General features: G+C 66.9%; 1 protein-coding gene across 1 annotated transcript in view; it reads right to left on the bottom strand.

Annotated features, from left to right (window-relative positions):
* The window catches only part of ERBB3 (erb-b2 receptor tyrosine kinase 3), a 33,415-nt gene that overhangs the window by 10,363 nt on the left and 8,994 nt on the right, over nt 1–14,058 (bottom strand). Inside the window, exons 7-21 of the mRNA XM_077788712.1 lie at nt 13,244–13,385; nt 13,045–13,158; nt 12,844–12,964; nt 12,682–12,755; nt 12,486–12,576; nt 10,634–10,833; nt 8,947–9,079; nt 7,949–8,039; nt 7,704–7,858; nt 6,731–6,784; nt 5,429–5,570; nt 3,934–4,053; nt 2,829–2,927; nt 1,786–1,971; nt 309–464 (exon numbers count right to left, since the gene is read on the bottom strand). Of these exons, the coding sequence (XP_077644838.1) occupies nt 309–464; nt 1,786–1,971; nt 2,829–2,927; nt 3,934–4,053; nt 5,429–5,570; nt 6,731–6,784; nt 7,704–7,858; nt 7,949–8,039; nt 8,947–9,079; nt 10,634–10,833; nt 12,486–12,576; nt 12,682–12,755; nt 12,844–12,964; nt 13,045–13,158; nt 13,244–13,385 (1,878 nt within the window). The remainder of the gene's footprint in view (nt 1–308; nt 465–1,785; nt 1,972–2,828; nt 2,928–3,933; nt 4,054–5,428; nt 5,571–6,730; nt 6,785–7,703; nt 7,859–7,948; nt 8,040–8,946; nt 9,080–10,633; nt 10,834–12,485; nt 12,577–12,681; nt 12,756–12,843; nt 12,965–13,044; nt 13,159–13,243; nt 13,386–14,058) is intronic.

Below are 14,058 nucleotides of genomic sequence, written 5' to 3'. Positions count from 1 at the left end.
TGTCCCCACTGCCATTTCCCGTGTCCCCACTGCCATTTCCCATATCCCCAATGCCATTTCCCGTGTCCCCGGTGCCATTTCCCGTGTCCCCAATGCCATTTCCCGTGTCCCCAGTGCCGTTTCCCGTGTCCCCAGTGCCATTTTGCTGTCCCCAATGCCATTTATGCCATTTCCCATGTCCCCAATGCCATTTCCCATGTCCCCAATGCCATTTGTGCCATTTCCCATGTCCCCAATGCCATTTTCCCGTGTCCCCAACGCCGTTTCCCGTGTCCCCAACGCCGTTTCCCGTGTCCCCGCGCGCCCACCTTGAGCTCGTTGTAGAAGTACTTCTTGTCGTCGGGGTAGAGCAGGTCGGCGATGCCGAAGTCGGCCACCTGCGCCTGGCTGGGCGACTTCAGCAGCACGTTGCGCGCCGCCAGGTTGCGGTGCACCATGCGGTGCTCCTCCAGGTAGTACATGCCCTGCGGCCGCAGCGGGTGGAAAAGGGGATTTTGGGGGGTTTGTCGATAAAATAATCGGTATTTGGGTATTAAAAAAAAATTATAAAAGATTGTGTTGTTGTATGTGTTGTTCTGGGGGATGGGGAGTGTTGTTTTAGGGGTGTAGAGGGGTATTATTTGCATTATTGTGGATTGCAAGTGTTGTGTTGGTTGTATTGTGTTGATAATTATGTATTGATGTATATATAATATAATATAATATAATATAATATAATATAATATAATATAATATAATATAATATAATATAATATAATATAATATAATATTAAATATAATATAATATAAATCATAATCATAGAATAGAATAGAATAGAATCATATCATATCAATCATATCATATCATCATATCATATCATATCATATCATATCATATATATATAAAACAATATAATATAATGTAATGCAGGTAAAACAAGTAATATAATATAATGGATTATATTATAGTACTTATTTTACCTACATTGCATTATGTTATATAACCATCATATAATTTAAAGTAATGTAATATAACATAATGTTATGTAGGTAAAATAAGTAATATAATCTATTATATTATGTTATATTATATTATTATATTAAATTTATAAAATAAGGAACCACCCCAACACCCTTCACCCTCAGCCTTGAGGACAGCAGGGATAGACAGGAGCCCCTCAAACCCTCATCCCCATTTAACCTCTTGGTTTTTGGGACAGAATGAATCAGCAGGATTCCCCCAAAACCCTTTTCTTTTTCAATTTTTAGGACCGAAGGAAGGCGAGGAGCGCCCCCAAACCCCTTCTCTCTCCATTTTTAGGACAGAAGGAAGTGAAGGATCCCCCCAAAACCCTTCATGCTCAGTATTTAAGCCCAAAGGAAGGCGAGAATCCCCCCAAGCCCTTCTCTCTCCATTTTTAGGACAGAAGGAAGCTGAGGATCCCCCCAACCCCTTCCCTCCCCGTTTCTGGGACCGAAGGAATGCACAGGAGCCCCCCAAGCCCTTCTCTCTCCATTTCTGGGACAGAAGGAATGCGAGAAGCCCCCCAAACCCTTCTCTCTCCATTTCTAGGACAGAAGGAAGCCGAGGATCCCCCCAACCCCTTCTCTCCCCGTTTCTGGGACAGAAGGAAGCCAAGGATCCCCCCAAACCCTTCTCTCTCCATTTCTAGGACAGAAGGAAGCCGAGGATCCCCCCAAACCCTTCTCTCCCCGTTTCTAGGACAGAAGGAAGCCGAGGATCCCCCCAACCCCTTCTCTCCCCGTTTCTGGGACCCAGAGGCGGCGAGGAGCCCCGGCACCGACCTTGGCCACCTGCACGCACCAGTTGAGCAGCAGCTGGGGCCCGATGCTGGCGCGGTTCTTGCGCACGTAGGCCAGCAGCGAGCCCAGCGGCAGCAGCTGCGTCACCAGCTGCAGCTGCGGGCCCGGGCAGATCCCCAGCAGGCGCACGATGTACGAGTGCTCCAGGCTGCCGATGGCCAGCATGTGCTGGGGACAGCGCCACGCCGGGTCACGGGGGTCACCGGGTCACCGGGGTCACCGGGGTCACCGGGGTCACCAGGGGTCCCCAGATCCCCCTGGCTCCCATGGGACAGCGCCACGCCGGGGTCACGGGGGTCACCGGGTCACCGGGGTCACCGGGGTCACCAGGGGTCCCCAAATCCCCCTGGCTCCCATGGGACAGCGCCACGCCGGGTCACGGGGGTCACCGGGTCACCGGGGTCACCGGGGGTCCCCAAATCCCCCTGGCTCCCATGGGACAGCGCCACGCCGGGTCACCGGGGTCACCGGGTCACCGGGTCACCGGGTCACCGGGGGTCCCCAGATCCCCCTGGCTCCCATGGGACAGCGCCACACCCGGGTCACCGGGGTCACTGGGGTGTCCCCAAATCCCCCTGGCTCCCATGGGACAGCGTCACACCCGGGTCACCGGGGTCACCGGGTCACCGGGGTCACCGGGGTCACCGGGTGTCACTGGATGTCACCAGGTGTCCCCAGGGTGTCCCCAAATCCCCCTGGTTTCCATGGGACAGCGTCAGACCCGAGGGTCACTGGGTGTCACTGGGTGTCCCCAGGGTGTCCCCAGTGTCCCCAGAGCATCCCCAGTGGCCCCAGGGTGTCCCCAGGGTGTCCCCAAATCCCCCCGGCTTTGGGGGGACAGCGTCAGCCCCCCAGAGCTGCCCTGGAGCATCCCCAGACCCCCCGGCCCAAGGGGGACCCCCCCAAACCCCCCGGTTCCCCCGGACCCCCCAAACCCCCAGTGCCCCTGGACCCCCCAAACCCCCCGGTGCCCCCCCCCCGGTGCCCCCGGTGCCCCCCCGGTGCCCCCGGTGCCCGGCGCTCACGTCGGTGACGGCGTGGAAGGATTGCTGCCCGCTCCAGCCCTGGATCACCTTGATGCTGACCGGGATCTTGATGGAATCCCCGTCCGGGATCCAGATCCCCTGCGGGGCCGGAGCCACGGGGCGGTAACGGGAGCGGCGGGATTTGGGATGGGATTTGGGATGGGATTTATGGGATTTGGGATGGGATTTATGGGATTAGTGGGGTGGGATCCATGGGATCCATGGGGTGGATCCATGGGGTGAATCCATGGGGTGGGATTTATGGGATGGGATCAATGGGGTGGGATTTATGGGATGGGATCTATGGGGTGGATCCATGGGATGGATCCATGGGGTGGATCCATGGGGTGGATCCATGGGGTGGGATCTATGGGGTAGGATTTATGGGATCAGTGAGGGTGGGATTGATGGGATCCATGGGGTGGATCCATGGGATGGATCCATGGGGTGGGATTTATGGGATGGGATCAATGGGGTGGGATCTATGGGATGGGATCTATGGGGTGGATCCATGGGGTGGATGCATGGGGGTGGGATCTATGGGGTGGATCCATGGGGCGGATCCATGGGGTGGATCCATGGGGTGGGTCCATGGGGGGATCCATGGGTGGATCCATGGGGGGATCCATGGGGGGATCCATGGGGGGATCCATGGGCTGGGATCAATGGGGTGGGATTTATGGGATGGGATCCATGGGGCGGATCCATGGGGTGGATCCATGGGGTGGGTCCATGGGGGGATCCATGGGGGGATCCATGGGGGGATCCATGGGCTGGGATCAATGGGGTGGGATTTATGGGATGGGATCCATGGGGTGGATCCATGGGGTGGATCCATGGGGTGGGTCCATGGGGGGATCCATGGGGTGGGTCCATGGGTGGATCCATGGGGTGGGATCTATGGGGTGGGATTTATGGGATGGGATCAATGGGATGGGATCCATGGGGTGGATCCATGGGGGTGGGATCTATGGGGTGGATCCATGGGATGGGATCCATGGGGGGATCCATGGGGGGATCCATGGGGGGATCCATGGGTGGATCCATGGGGGGATCCATGGGGGGATCCATGGGGGGATCCATGGGGTGGCACCCCAAGCCCCACCTTGTGCACGGTGCCGAAGACGCCCGAGCCCAGCACCTTGAGGCGCTTCAGCTCCGACTCCTTGAAGATCCGGGCCAGGACCTTGTTGGCTTTTTCACTGGGGTCCAGCGGCTCCAGGCTCTGCGGGACACGGCGAGGGGACACGGCGTGGGGACGGGAACACGGGATGGGGACACGGTGTGGGGACACGGGATGGGGACACGGTGTGGGGACACGGTGTGGGGACACGGGATGGGGACACGGGATGGGGACACGGGATGGGGACACGGTGTGGGGACGGGGACACGGGATGGGGACACGGGATGGGGACACGGCGTGGGGACACGGGACAGGGACACGGGATGGGGACACGGCGTGGGGACGGGAACACAGCGAGGGGACACGGGATGGGGACACGGGATGGGGACATGGCGTGGGGACACGGGATGGGGACACGGGATGGGGACACGGCGTGGGGACATGGGGTGGGGACAGGGACACGGCGTGGGGATGGGGACAGGGACACGGCGAGGGGACGCAGCGTGGGGACAGGGACACAGTGTGGGGATGGGGACATGGGATGGGGACACGGCGTGGGGACAGGCATGGGGAAAGGGATGGAATGGGAATAGGATGGGGACAGGGACACACACAGGGACAGGGACAGGGATTGGGATTGGAACACGGGACAGGGACCAGGGACAGGGACAGGGACAGGGACAGGGACATTGGGGACAGGGACATTGGGGACAGGGACCGGGACAGGGACCGGGGACAGGGAGGGGACAGGGACAGGGACAGGGACATGGACAGGGACAGGGACAGGGACAGGGACAGGGACAGGGACAGGGACAGGGATCGGGACAGGGACATGGACAGGGACAGGACAGGGACGGGGACAGGGACATGGACAGGGACATGGACAGGGACAGGGACAGGGACAGGGACAGGGACAGGGACAGGGACAGGGACAGGGATCGGGACAGGGATCGGGACATTGGGGACAGGGACAGGGACAGGGACAGGGACAGGGACAGGGACAGCAGCACAGCAGGACGAGGACGGAGAGCGACCGGCACGGAAGCAGAGCTGGAGAGGGACGGGGCCGGACGGGGCCGGTGGCGAGACCGGACGCGGCTCTGCCCGGCCGGACACGGGACCCGACCCCACCCCGCCGCCCCGAGACCCCTCCCCGCCGCCCCGGGACCCCACCCCGCCGCCCCGAGACCCCTCCCCGCCGCCCCGGGACCCCTCCCCGCCGCCCCGGGACCCCTCCCCGCCGCTCCGGGACCCCACCCCGCCGCCCCGAGACCCCTCCCCGCCGCCCCGGGACCCCTCCCCGCCATCTCGGGACCCCTCCCCGCCGCCCCGGGGCCCCTCCCCGCCGCCCCGGGACCTCTCCCCACCGCCCCGGGACCCCTCCCCGCCGCCCCGAGACCCCTCCCCGCCGCCCCGGGACCCCTCCCCACCGCCCCGGGGCCGCTCCCGGCGCCGCTCCGGTTGTCCCGGCGCTGACCTCGCCCCGCTCCAGGTAGCGCCGCATCGCCCGTTTCTTCTGGATCTTCTTGCCCCGCCAGTAGAGCAGCGCCAGCAGCACGAGCGAGCACGAGAGGAAAACGGCCCCGACCACCATGACCGCGATCAGCGTCGGCGTCCGCCTGCGGCACCGGGAGCGGCGCCGGGAACGGCACCGAGAATGGCACCGGGAACAGCAACGGGAACAGCACCGGGAGCGGCACCGGGAACGGCACCGGCAATGGCACCGGGAGCGGGCGGGAACGGCACCGGGAACGGCACCGGGAATGGCACCGGGAACGGCACCGGGAACGGTACCGGGAACGGCACCGGCAATGGCACCGGGAATGGCACCGGGAACAGCACCGTGAGCGGCACCGGGAACGGCACCGGCAATGGCACCGGGAACGGCACCGGGAGCGGGCGGGAATGGCACCGGGAACGGCACCGGGAACGGGAGGCACCGGGAGCAGCACCGGGAGAGGCACCGGGAACGGCACCGGGAGCGGGCGGGAATGGCACCGGGAATGGCACCGGGAACGGCACCGGGAACGGCACCGGGAACGGGAGGGACCGGGAGTGGCACCGGGAATGGCACCGGGAACGGTACCGGGAATGGCACTGGGAGCGGCACCGGGAGCGGCACCGGGAATGGCACTGGGAACGGGAGGGACCGGGAGTGGCACCGGGAACAGCGCCGGGAGTGGCACCGGGAATGGCACCAGGAACGGTACCGGGAACAGGCGGGACCGGGGTGGGACCGGCACCGGGAACGGGCGGAACCGGTGTGGGAACGGGCAAGAGATGGGGATGGGGATGGGGATGGGGATGGGGAAAAGCACCGGGTGAGGGTCCCCGCTGCCCCTCGGGGTCCCTGCAGCCCCCCCGGGATCTCCCGAAGCCCCCGAGCCCCCCGAGCCCCCCGGGACCCCCGAGCCCCCCGGGACCCCCCGAGCCCCCCAACACCCCCCCCGAGCCCCCCGGGACCCCCAAGCCCCCCGGGACCCCCGAGCCCCCGGGACCCCCGAGCCCCCCGGGACCCCCGAGCCCCCCAACACCCCCCCCGAGCCCCCCGGGACCCCCCGAGCCCCCCGGGACCCCCCGAGCCCCCCGGGACCCCCCGAGCCCCCCGGGACCCCCGAGCCCCCCAACACCCCCCCCGAGCCCCCCGGGACCCCCCGAGCCCCCCGGGACCCCCGAGCCCCCCGGGACCCCCCGAGCCCCCCGGGACCCCCGAGCCCCCCGGGACCCCCGAGCCCCCCGGGACCCCCCGAGCCCCCCGGGACCCCCGAGCCCCCCGTACCTGGCCACGGGCAGGGCGTCCCCCAGGCAGTCCCGCAGCAGCGGCCCCACACATCTGTGGGGTGGGAGATGGGGCTCAGCCCCCGGGGGACCCCCCCAGGATGGGGGGACCCCGAACCCCGACTTGTGCCCCGCGGGGTCTCCAGACCCCAAAATGCCACCAGGGAGGTCCCGAGCCCCCAGTCCTGACCCCAGGACCCCCACCCTGTTCCCCAAAGAGGTTTGGGGACCCCCACCCTGCCCTAAGTGACACCCCAGGACCCCCACCCTGCCCTAAGTGACACCCCAGGACCCCCACCCTGCCCCAGGGCTCCCAAATTCCCTCCCCAAAGAGGTTTGGGGACCCCCACCCTGCCCTAAGCGACACCCCAGGACCCCCACCCTGCCCCGTACGGGGTCCCAGCGGGGTCCTGAGCCCCCCCAACCTGCCCAGGACCCCCAAAATGACGCCCCAGGGCTCCCAAATTCCCTCCCCAAAGAGGTTTGGAGACCCCCACCCTGCCCTAAGCGACAACCCAGGACCCCCACCCTGCCCTAAGCGACACCCCAGGACCCCCACCCTGCCCCAGGGCTCCCAAGGACGCCCCCCAAAGAGGTCTGGGGACCCCCACCGTGCCCTAAGCGACACCCCAAGACCCCCACCCTGCCCTAAGCGACACCCCAGGACCCCCACCCTGCCCCAGGGCTCCCAAATTCCCTCCCCAAAGAGGTTTGGGGACCCCCCACCCTGCCCTAAGCGACACCCCAGGACCCCCACCCTGCCCCAGGGCTCCCAAGGACGCCCCCCAAAGAGGTCTGGGGACCCCCACCCTGCCCTAAGCGACACCCCAGGACCCCCAGCGTGCTCCCCAGAGAGTTCTGGGGACCCCCACCCTGCCCTAAGCGACACCCCAGGACCCCCACCCCGCCCCGTACGGGGTCCCAGCGGGGTCCCGCCCCCCCAGCCCCCCGAAGCCCCCCGGGGCGGCGCCCACCCGCGGCTGCAGTTCTCGTGGCAGGGCCGGCACTCGCGGCCGCCGTCGGGGAATTTGAAGATGGGGCCGCGCTCGCCCAGGACCCCGTCGGGACATCGCGCCACGCAGTGCGGCCCGTCGCGATAGTGGGCGCAGCGCGTGCACGTGTCGGCGCCCTGCAGTTTTGGGGGGTGGGTGGGTGACACGGGTGGGGACAGCCGCGTGGGGACGGCGGGGACGGCGCGGGGCCGGCGGCGGGGCCGTACCGAGCCGTTGCAGGTGGCAGCGCCCGCGATGGGTTGGCACTCGGGGTGGCACTCGGAGCATTCGCCGCCCTGCGAGAACTCCCGCGGCTCCCTGCGGCCACCCCAGCGCTCAGCGGGGTGACACGGGGTGGCAGGGACACCATGGGGTGGCAGGGACACCCCGAGGTGGCAGGGACATCCCAGGGTGACAGGGACACCCCGAAGGTGACAGGGACACCATGGGGGTGGCAGGGACATCCCGGGGTGACAGGGACACCCCGAAGGTGACAGGGACACCATGGGGGTGGCAGGGACATCCCGGGGGTGGCAGGGACATCCCAGGGGTGACAGGGACACCCTGGGGTGACAGGGACACCCCGGGGTGCCAGGGACAGTCTGATGTGACAGGGACACCCCAAAGGTGACAGGGCCGGTGTCCCCCCACCCCACCGTGTCCCCCCCCGTGCCCCCCTTGTCCCCCAGTGTCCCCCCATTTCCTCCTTGTCCCCTGTACCCCCTGTGCCCCCCTTGCCTCCTGTGCCCCCCTTGCCTCCTGTGCCCCCCATGCCCCCCATGCCCCCTTGCCCCCTGTGCCCACCATGCCCCAAATATCCCCCGTGCCCCCATAACCGCTCCCATGCCCCCCATGTCCCCCCTATCCCCCTGTGCCCCCCTCACCCCCCGTGCGCCCCCTTGCCCCCCATGCCCTCCATGTCCCCTTTTCCCCCGTGCCCCCCACGTCTCCCTCTGTCCCCCATGCCCTCCATTCCCCCCATATCCCCCCGTGCCCTTCTTGCCCTCCATACCCCCGTGCCCCCCATGTCCCCCTTTGCCCCCCTCATCCTCCGTGCCCCCCTCACCCACCATGCCCCCCTTGCCCCCTTGCCCCCCATGCTCTCCATGTCCCCTTTTCCCCCCGTGCCCTTCTTGCCCCCCTCACCCCCCGTGCCCCCCTCACCCCCCGTGCCCCCGGTGCCCCCCGTGCCCCCGGTGCCCCCCGTGCCCCGGTGCCCGCTGACCCCTGGCTGAAGCGGCAGGTGGGCACGCAGACGCCCCTCCGGCTGTAGTAGCGGCAGGACAGGCACTGCCCCGGGCCGGGCCCCCAGCAGCCCTCGGCCGAGCACAGCGGGTCACACACCTTGCCCTCTTGCTCTGCGGGCACGGGGGGCACGGGTCACGGGGGGCTGGGGGGGCACGGGGGTCTGAGAGGGGTGGGGGGCAGAGAGGGGCTGGGGTCACCCAGGGGGTCTGAGAGGGGTGGGGGGCAGGGGGGCAGAGAGGGGCTGGGGTCACCCGTGGGGTCTGAGAGGGGCTGGGGTCACCCAGGGGGTCTGAGAGGGGTGGGGGGCAGGGGGGCAGAGAGGGGCTGGGGTCACCCGTGGGGTCTGAGAGGGCTGGGGGTCAGGGGGGTCTGGGGGGCAGGGGGGGCACGGGGCACCCAGGGGGTCTGAGAGGGGCTGGGGGGCAGAGAGGGGCTGGGGTCACCCTGGGGGTCGGGGGGGGTTGGGGGCCAGAGGAGCTCGGGGTCAGGGGGGCTGGGGTCACCAGGGGGTCTGAGTGGGGCTGGGGGTCAGGGGGGGCTGGGGGGCAGAAGGGGTTGGGGGGCAGGGTGGGTTGGGGTCACCCTTGGGCTCAGAGTGGGGCTGGGGGGCAGAAGGGTTGGGGGGCAGAGAGGGGCTGGGGTCACCCGTGGGCTCAGAGTGGGTCTTGGGGTCCCCGAGGGGTCCCAGGGGGGGTCCCACGCCCCCTCCCAGTGTAAGGGATTGGGGTTCAGTGCGGGATTTGGGGGTCCCTGTCTCCCCTTCTCTATGGGATGGATGGGGGTCTCAGTGTGGGGTCCCCGGGGGTCTCAGTTTGGGGTCCCCGGGGGTCTCAGTTTGGGATCGCCCCCGGGAGGGTCTGGGGGTCCCCGGGTGGTCCCGGGGGTCCCGCGCCCCTTGCAGGGTAAGGGATTGGGGTTCAGTGCGGGATTTGGGGGTCCCTGTCTCCCCTTCTCTATGGGATGGATGGGGGTCTCAGTTTGGGATCTCTGGGGGTCTCAGTTTGGGGTCCCCGGGGGTCTCAGTTTGGGATCGCCCCCGGGAGGGTCTGGGGGTCCCGGGGTGGTCCCGGGGGTCCCGCGCCCCTCGCAGGGTAAGGGATTGGGGTTCAGTGTGGGATTTGGGTCCCGGGGGGTCCGGGGTGGGGTCCCGGGGGTCCCGCGCAGCCCCCCACGCACGGCACTTGCTGCGGGGCCGGTTGTTGGGGGTCCCGGTGACCCCTCCCCTGTGGGATGGACCGGGACCCTCCCGAGGGGTCTGGGTGTCCCGGGGGGTCCCGGTGGGGGTCCCGGGGGGGTCCCGGGGGTCCCGGGGGGTCCCGGGGGGGGGTCCCGGGGGTCCCGGGGGGTCCCGGGGGGGGGTCCCGGGGGTCCCATGGGGTCCCGGGGGGGGGTCCCATGGGGTCCCATGGGGTCCCGGGGGGTTCCATGGGGTCCCGGGGGTCCCGGGGGGTCCCATGGGGTCCCGGGGGGTTCCATGGGGTCCCGGGGGTCCCGCGCAGCCCCCCACGCACGGCACTTGCTGCGGGGCCGGTTGTTGGGGGTCCCTGTGGGATGGACCGGGACTCTCCCGAGGGGTCTGGGTGTCCCGGGGATGGTCCCGGGGGGGTCCCGGTGGTCCCGGGGGGTCCCGGGGGTCCCGGGGGTCCCGCGCAGCCCCCACGCACGGCACTTGCTGCGGGGCCGGTTGTTGCGGATGTCGAGGTCGGCGCGGCTGCGGCGCAGCGCGGCCCAGTGCACGGTGTGCAGGAAGCAGAGCCGCCGGTTCTCCGTGATGTACACGCGGCCCGCGCTCACCTCCCGCAGCGAGCGCAGCCCCAGCGACGTCACGTTCTCGTTCTTCATGATCAGCAGCGAGAAGCCGCGGCTGCGGGAACGGGGCGCCGGGACACCGGGGATCAACCGGCGGGGAACCGGGACACCGGCGGGGAACCGGGAATGAGCGGCCGAGGGGTGCTCCGGGAGGCGGGGGGCAACCGGGAGCCCGGGGATGAACCGGGAGCCCGGGAATGAACCGGGAGCCCGGGAATGAACCGGGAGCCCGGGAATGAACCGGGAACCCGGGGATGAACCGGGAGCCCGGGAATGAACCGGGAGTCGGGGGATGAACGGGGAATGAGCAGCCGGGGATGCTTTGGGAAACCGGGGGAAACCGGGAGCCCGGGGGGAAACCGAGAGCCGGGGAATGAACCGGGAGTCGGGGGATGAACCGGGAATGAGTGGACGGGGGTGAACCGGGAGCCCGGGGTGAACCGGGAATGAACGGCCAGGGGATGCTCCGGGAGGCGGGGGGGAATCGGGAGACCGGGAGTGAACCGGGAGGCAGAGGGTGAACCGGGAATGAACGGTCGGGGGCGAACCGGGAGCCTGGGGGTGAACCAGGAGGCGGGGGTGAACCGGGAATAAGTGGCAGGGGATGAACCGGGAGCCGGGGAATGAACCGGGAGCCCGGGGATGAACCGGGAGTCGGGGGATGAACGGGAGCCGGGGAATGAACCGGGAGTCGGGGGATGAACCGGGAGCCCGGGGATGAACCGGGAGTCGGGGGATGAACCGGGAATGAACGACTGGGGATGAACCGGGAGCCCGGAGGTGAACCGGGAATGAACGGCCAGGGGATGCTCCGGGAGGCGGGGGGGAACCAGGAGACCGGGAGTGAACCGGGAGGCAGAGGGTGAACCGGGAATGAACGGTCGGGGGCGAACCGGGAGCCTGGGGGTGAACCGGGAGGCGGGGGTGAACCGGGAGCCCGGGGGGAACCGGGAATGAGCAGCCGGGGGATGAACCGGGAGCCCGGAAATGAACCGGGAGCCGAGGGATGAAGCGGGAATTAACGGCATGGGATGAACCGGGAATGAGCGGCCGGGGATGCTAAGGGAGCCCGGGAATGAACCGGGAGCCGCTCCGGGAGCCGGGGGAGGAACCGGGAGGATGCCCCGGGAGCCGCGGGGATATTCTGGGATTGAGGGGATGCTCAAGGATCGGGATACCGGGGGATGCAGAATTAGGGAAAACAGGGAATTCGGGGATTGGGAACATGGGGAATTCAGGGATGCAGGAATTAGGGAAAATGGGGAAATCAGGGATTGGGAAAAGGGGGAATTCGGGGATTGGAAAAGGGGGAATTCAGGGATGGGGAAAAGGGGGAATTCGGGGATGGGGAAAAGGGGGAATTTGGGGATTGGGAAAAGGGGGAATTTGGGGATTGGGAAAAGGGGGAATTCGGGGATTGGGAAAAGGGGGGATTCAGGGATGAGGAAAAGGGGGAATTCAGGGATGGGGAAAAGGGGGAATTTGGGGATTGGGAAAAGGGGGAATTCAGGGATGAGGAAAAGGGGGAATTCAGGGATGGGGAAAAGGGGGAATTCAGGGATGGGGAAAAGGGGGAATTCGGGGATGGGAAAAGGGGGAATTTGGGGATTGGGAAAAGGGGGAATTTGGGGATGAGGAAAAGGGGGAATTCGGGGATGGGAAAAGGGGGAATCTGGGGATGGGGGATGCCGGGCAGGGGCTCCTCACTTGTAGAGGCTCCGTCCCCCGATGGTCTCGAGGTTGGAGAAGACGCTGAAGTTGTTCATGTGCTTGGGCCAGGACTGGATGTTCAGGTAGCCTGGGGGGACACCGAGGGCTCAGGGGGTCCCGGGGGGTCTCGGGGGTCCCGGGGGTCTCGGGGAGGCTCCGGGGGGGTCCCAGCACCCCCAGCCCCGCTGCTCACCCGTGATCTCCCGCACCGTCCGGAACACGTTCAGCTTCTCCGGGTCCAGCGCCGAGATGTTGCGCCAGGGGTCCCTGCGGGGCCGGGGGGGTCAGCGGGGCTGGGGAGGGGGGCTGCACCCCCTAAAGCCCCCCCACGAGCCCCCCAAATTCCACCCCTCACCCCTCCAGGCCCGTGATGAGGAAGTCGAGGTTGCCCAGGATCTTGGTGCAGTTGATGAAGGTGTCGATGTTGCTGGAGTCCACCGTTTGGTACTTGCTGCCGGCGCCGGTGCCCTCGCAGGCTGCGGGGCGTGGGCAGGGGGTCAGGGGGGTCTCACCACCCCCAGACCCCCCATGGGGGACCCCAAAACTGCCCCCGTACCCTTGGGGCACAGCCCCGCGCAGGGCTCGCAGATCTTCAGCCCGTTCTTCTCCACCTCCATCTTGTCGTTGGGGCAGGCGCGCACGCACGAGCTCTGGTCCACCACGAAGTTGTCTGGGGGGACGCCTCGGGGGTCGCTCGGTGTCCCCCCCACCCCAGGGCCGCCCCCAGAACCCCCCCGAGACCCCCCGAAACTCACGGGGGCACTGCCGCACGCAGACCCCCCCGTACTGGTACTTGGTGTCGGGGTTGGGCTCCAGCTGGAAGGTCAGCTTGTTGTAGATGAGCGGCTGCGGGCACAGCGGCACGCACGAGCCGCTGTCGTTGAAGTGGCGGCAGGCCTGCGGACGGACAGACGGACACGGGATGGACAGATGGACGTGGGATGGACAGACGGACAGATGGACATGGGGATGGACAGATGGACATGGGGATGGACATGGGGATGGACACGGGGATGGACACGGGGATGGGCACAGCGGCACGCACGAGCCGCTGTCGTTGAAGTGGCGGCAGGCCTGCGGACAGACAGACGGACAGATGGGCATGGGATGGACAGATGGACAGATGGACATGGGATGGACAGATGGACATGGGGATGGACAGATGGACATGGGGATGGACAGATGGACACGGGGATGGACACAGGGATGGGCACAGCGGCACGCACGAGCCGCTGTCGTTGAAGTGGCGGCAGGCCTGCGGGCGGACAGACGGACACGGGATGGACAGATGGACGTGGGATGGACAGACGGACAGATGGACATGGGGATGGACACGGGGATGGACACGGGGATGGACACGGGGATGGGCACGGGGATGGGCACAGCGGCACGCACGAGCCGCTGTCGTTGAAGTGGCGGCAGGCCTGCGGACAGACAGACGGACATGGGATGGACAGATGGACAGATGGACATGGGGATGGACAGATGGACATGGGGATGGACAGATGGACACGGGGATGGGCACAGCAGCACGCATGAGCCGCTGTCGTTGAAGTGGCGGCAGGCCTGC

This window comes from Lonchura striata, chromosome 27 (assembly GCF_046129695.1).
Source record: "Lonchura striata isolate bLonStr1 chromosome 27, bLonStr1.mat, whole genome shotgun sequence".
Classification (NCBI taxonomy): Eukaryota; Metazoa; Chordata; class Aves; order Passeriformes; family Estrildidae; genus Lonchura; species Lonchura striata.
This window is presented reverse-complemented; position numbering and strand designations above follow the sequence as displayed.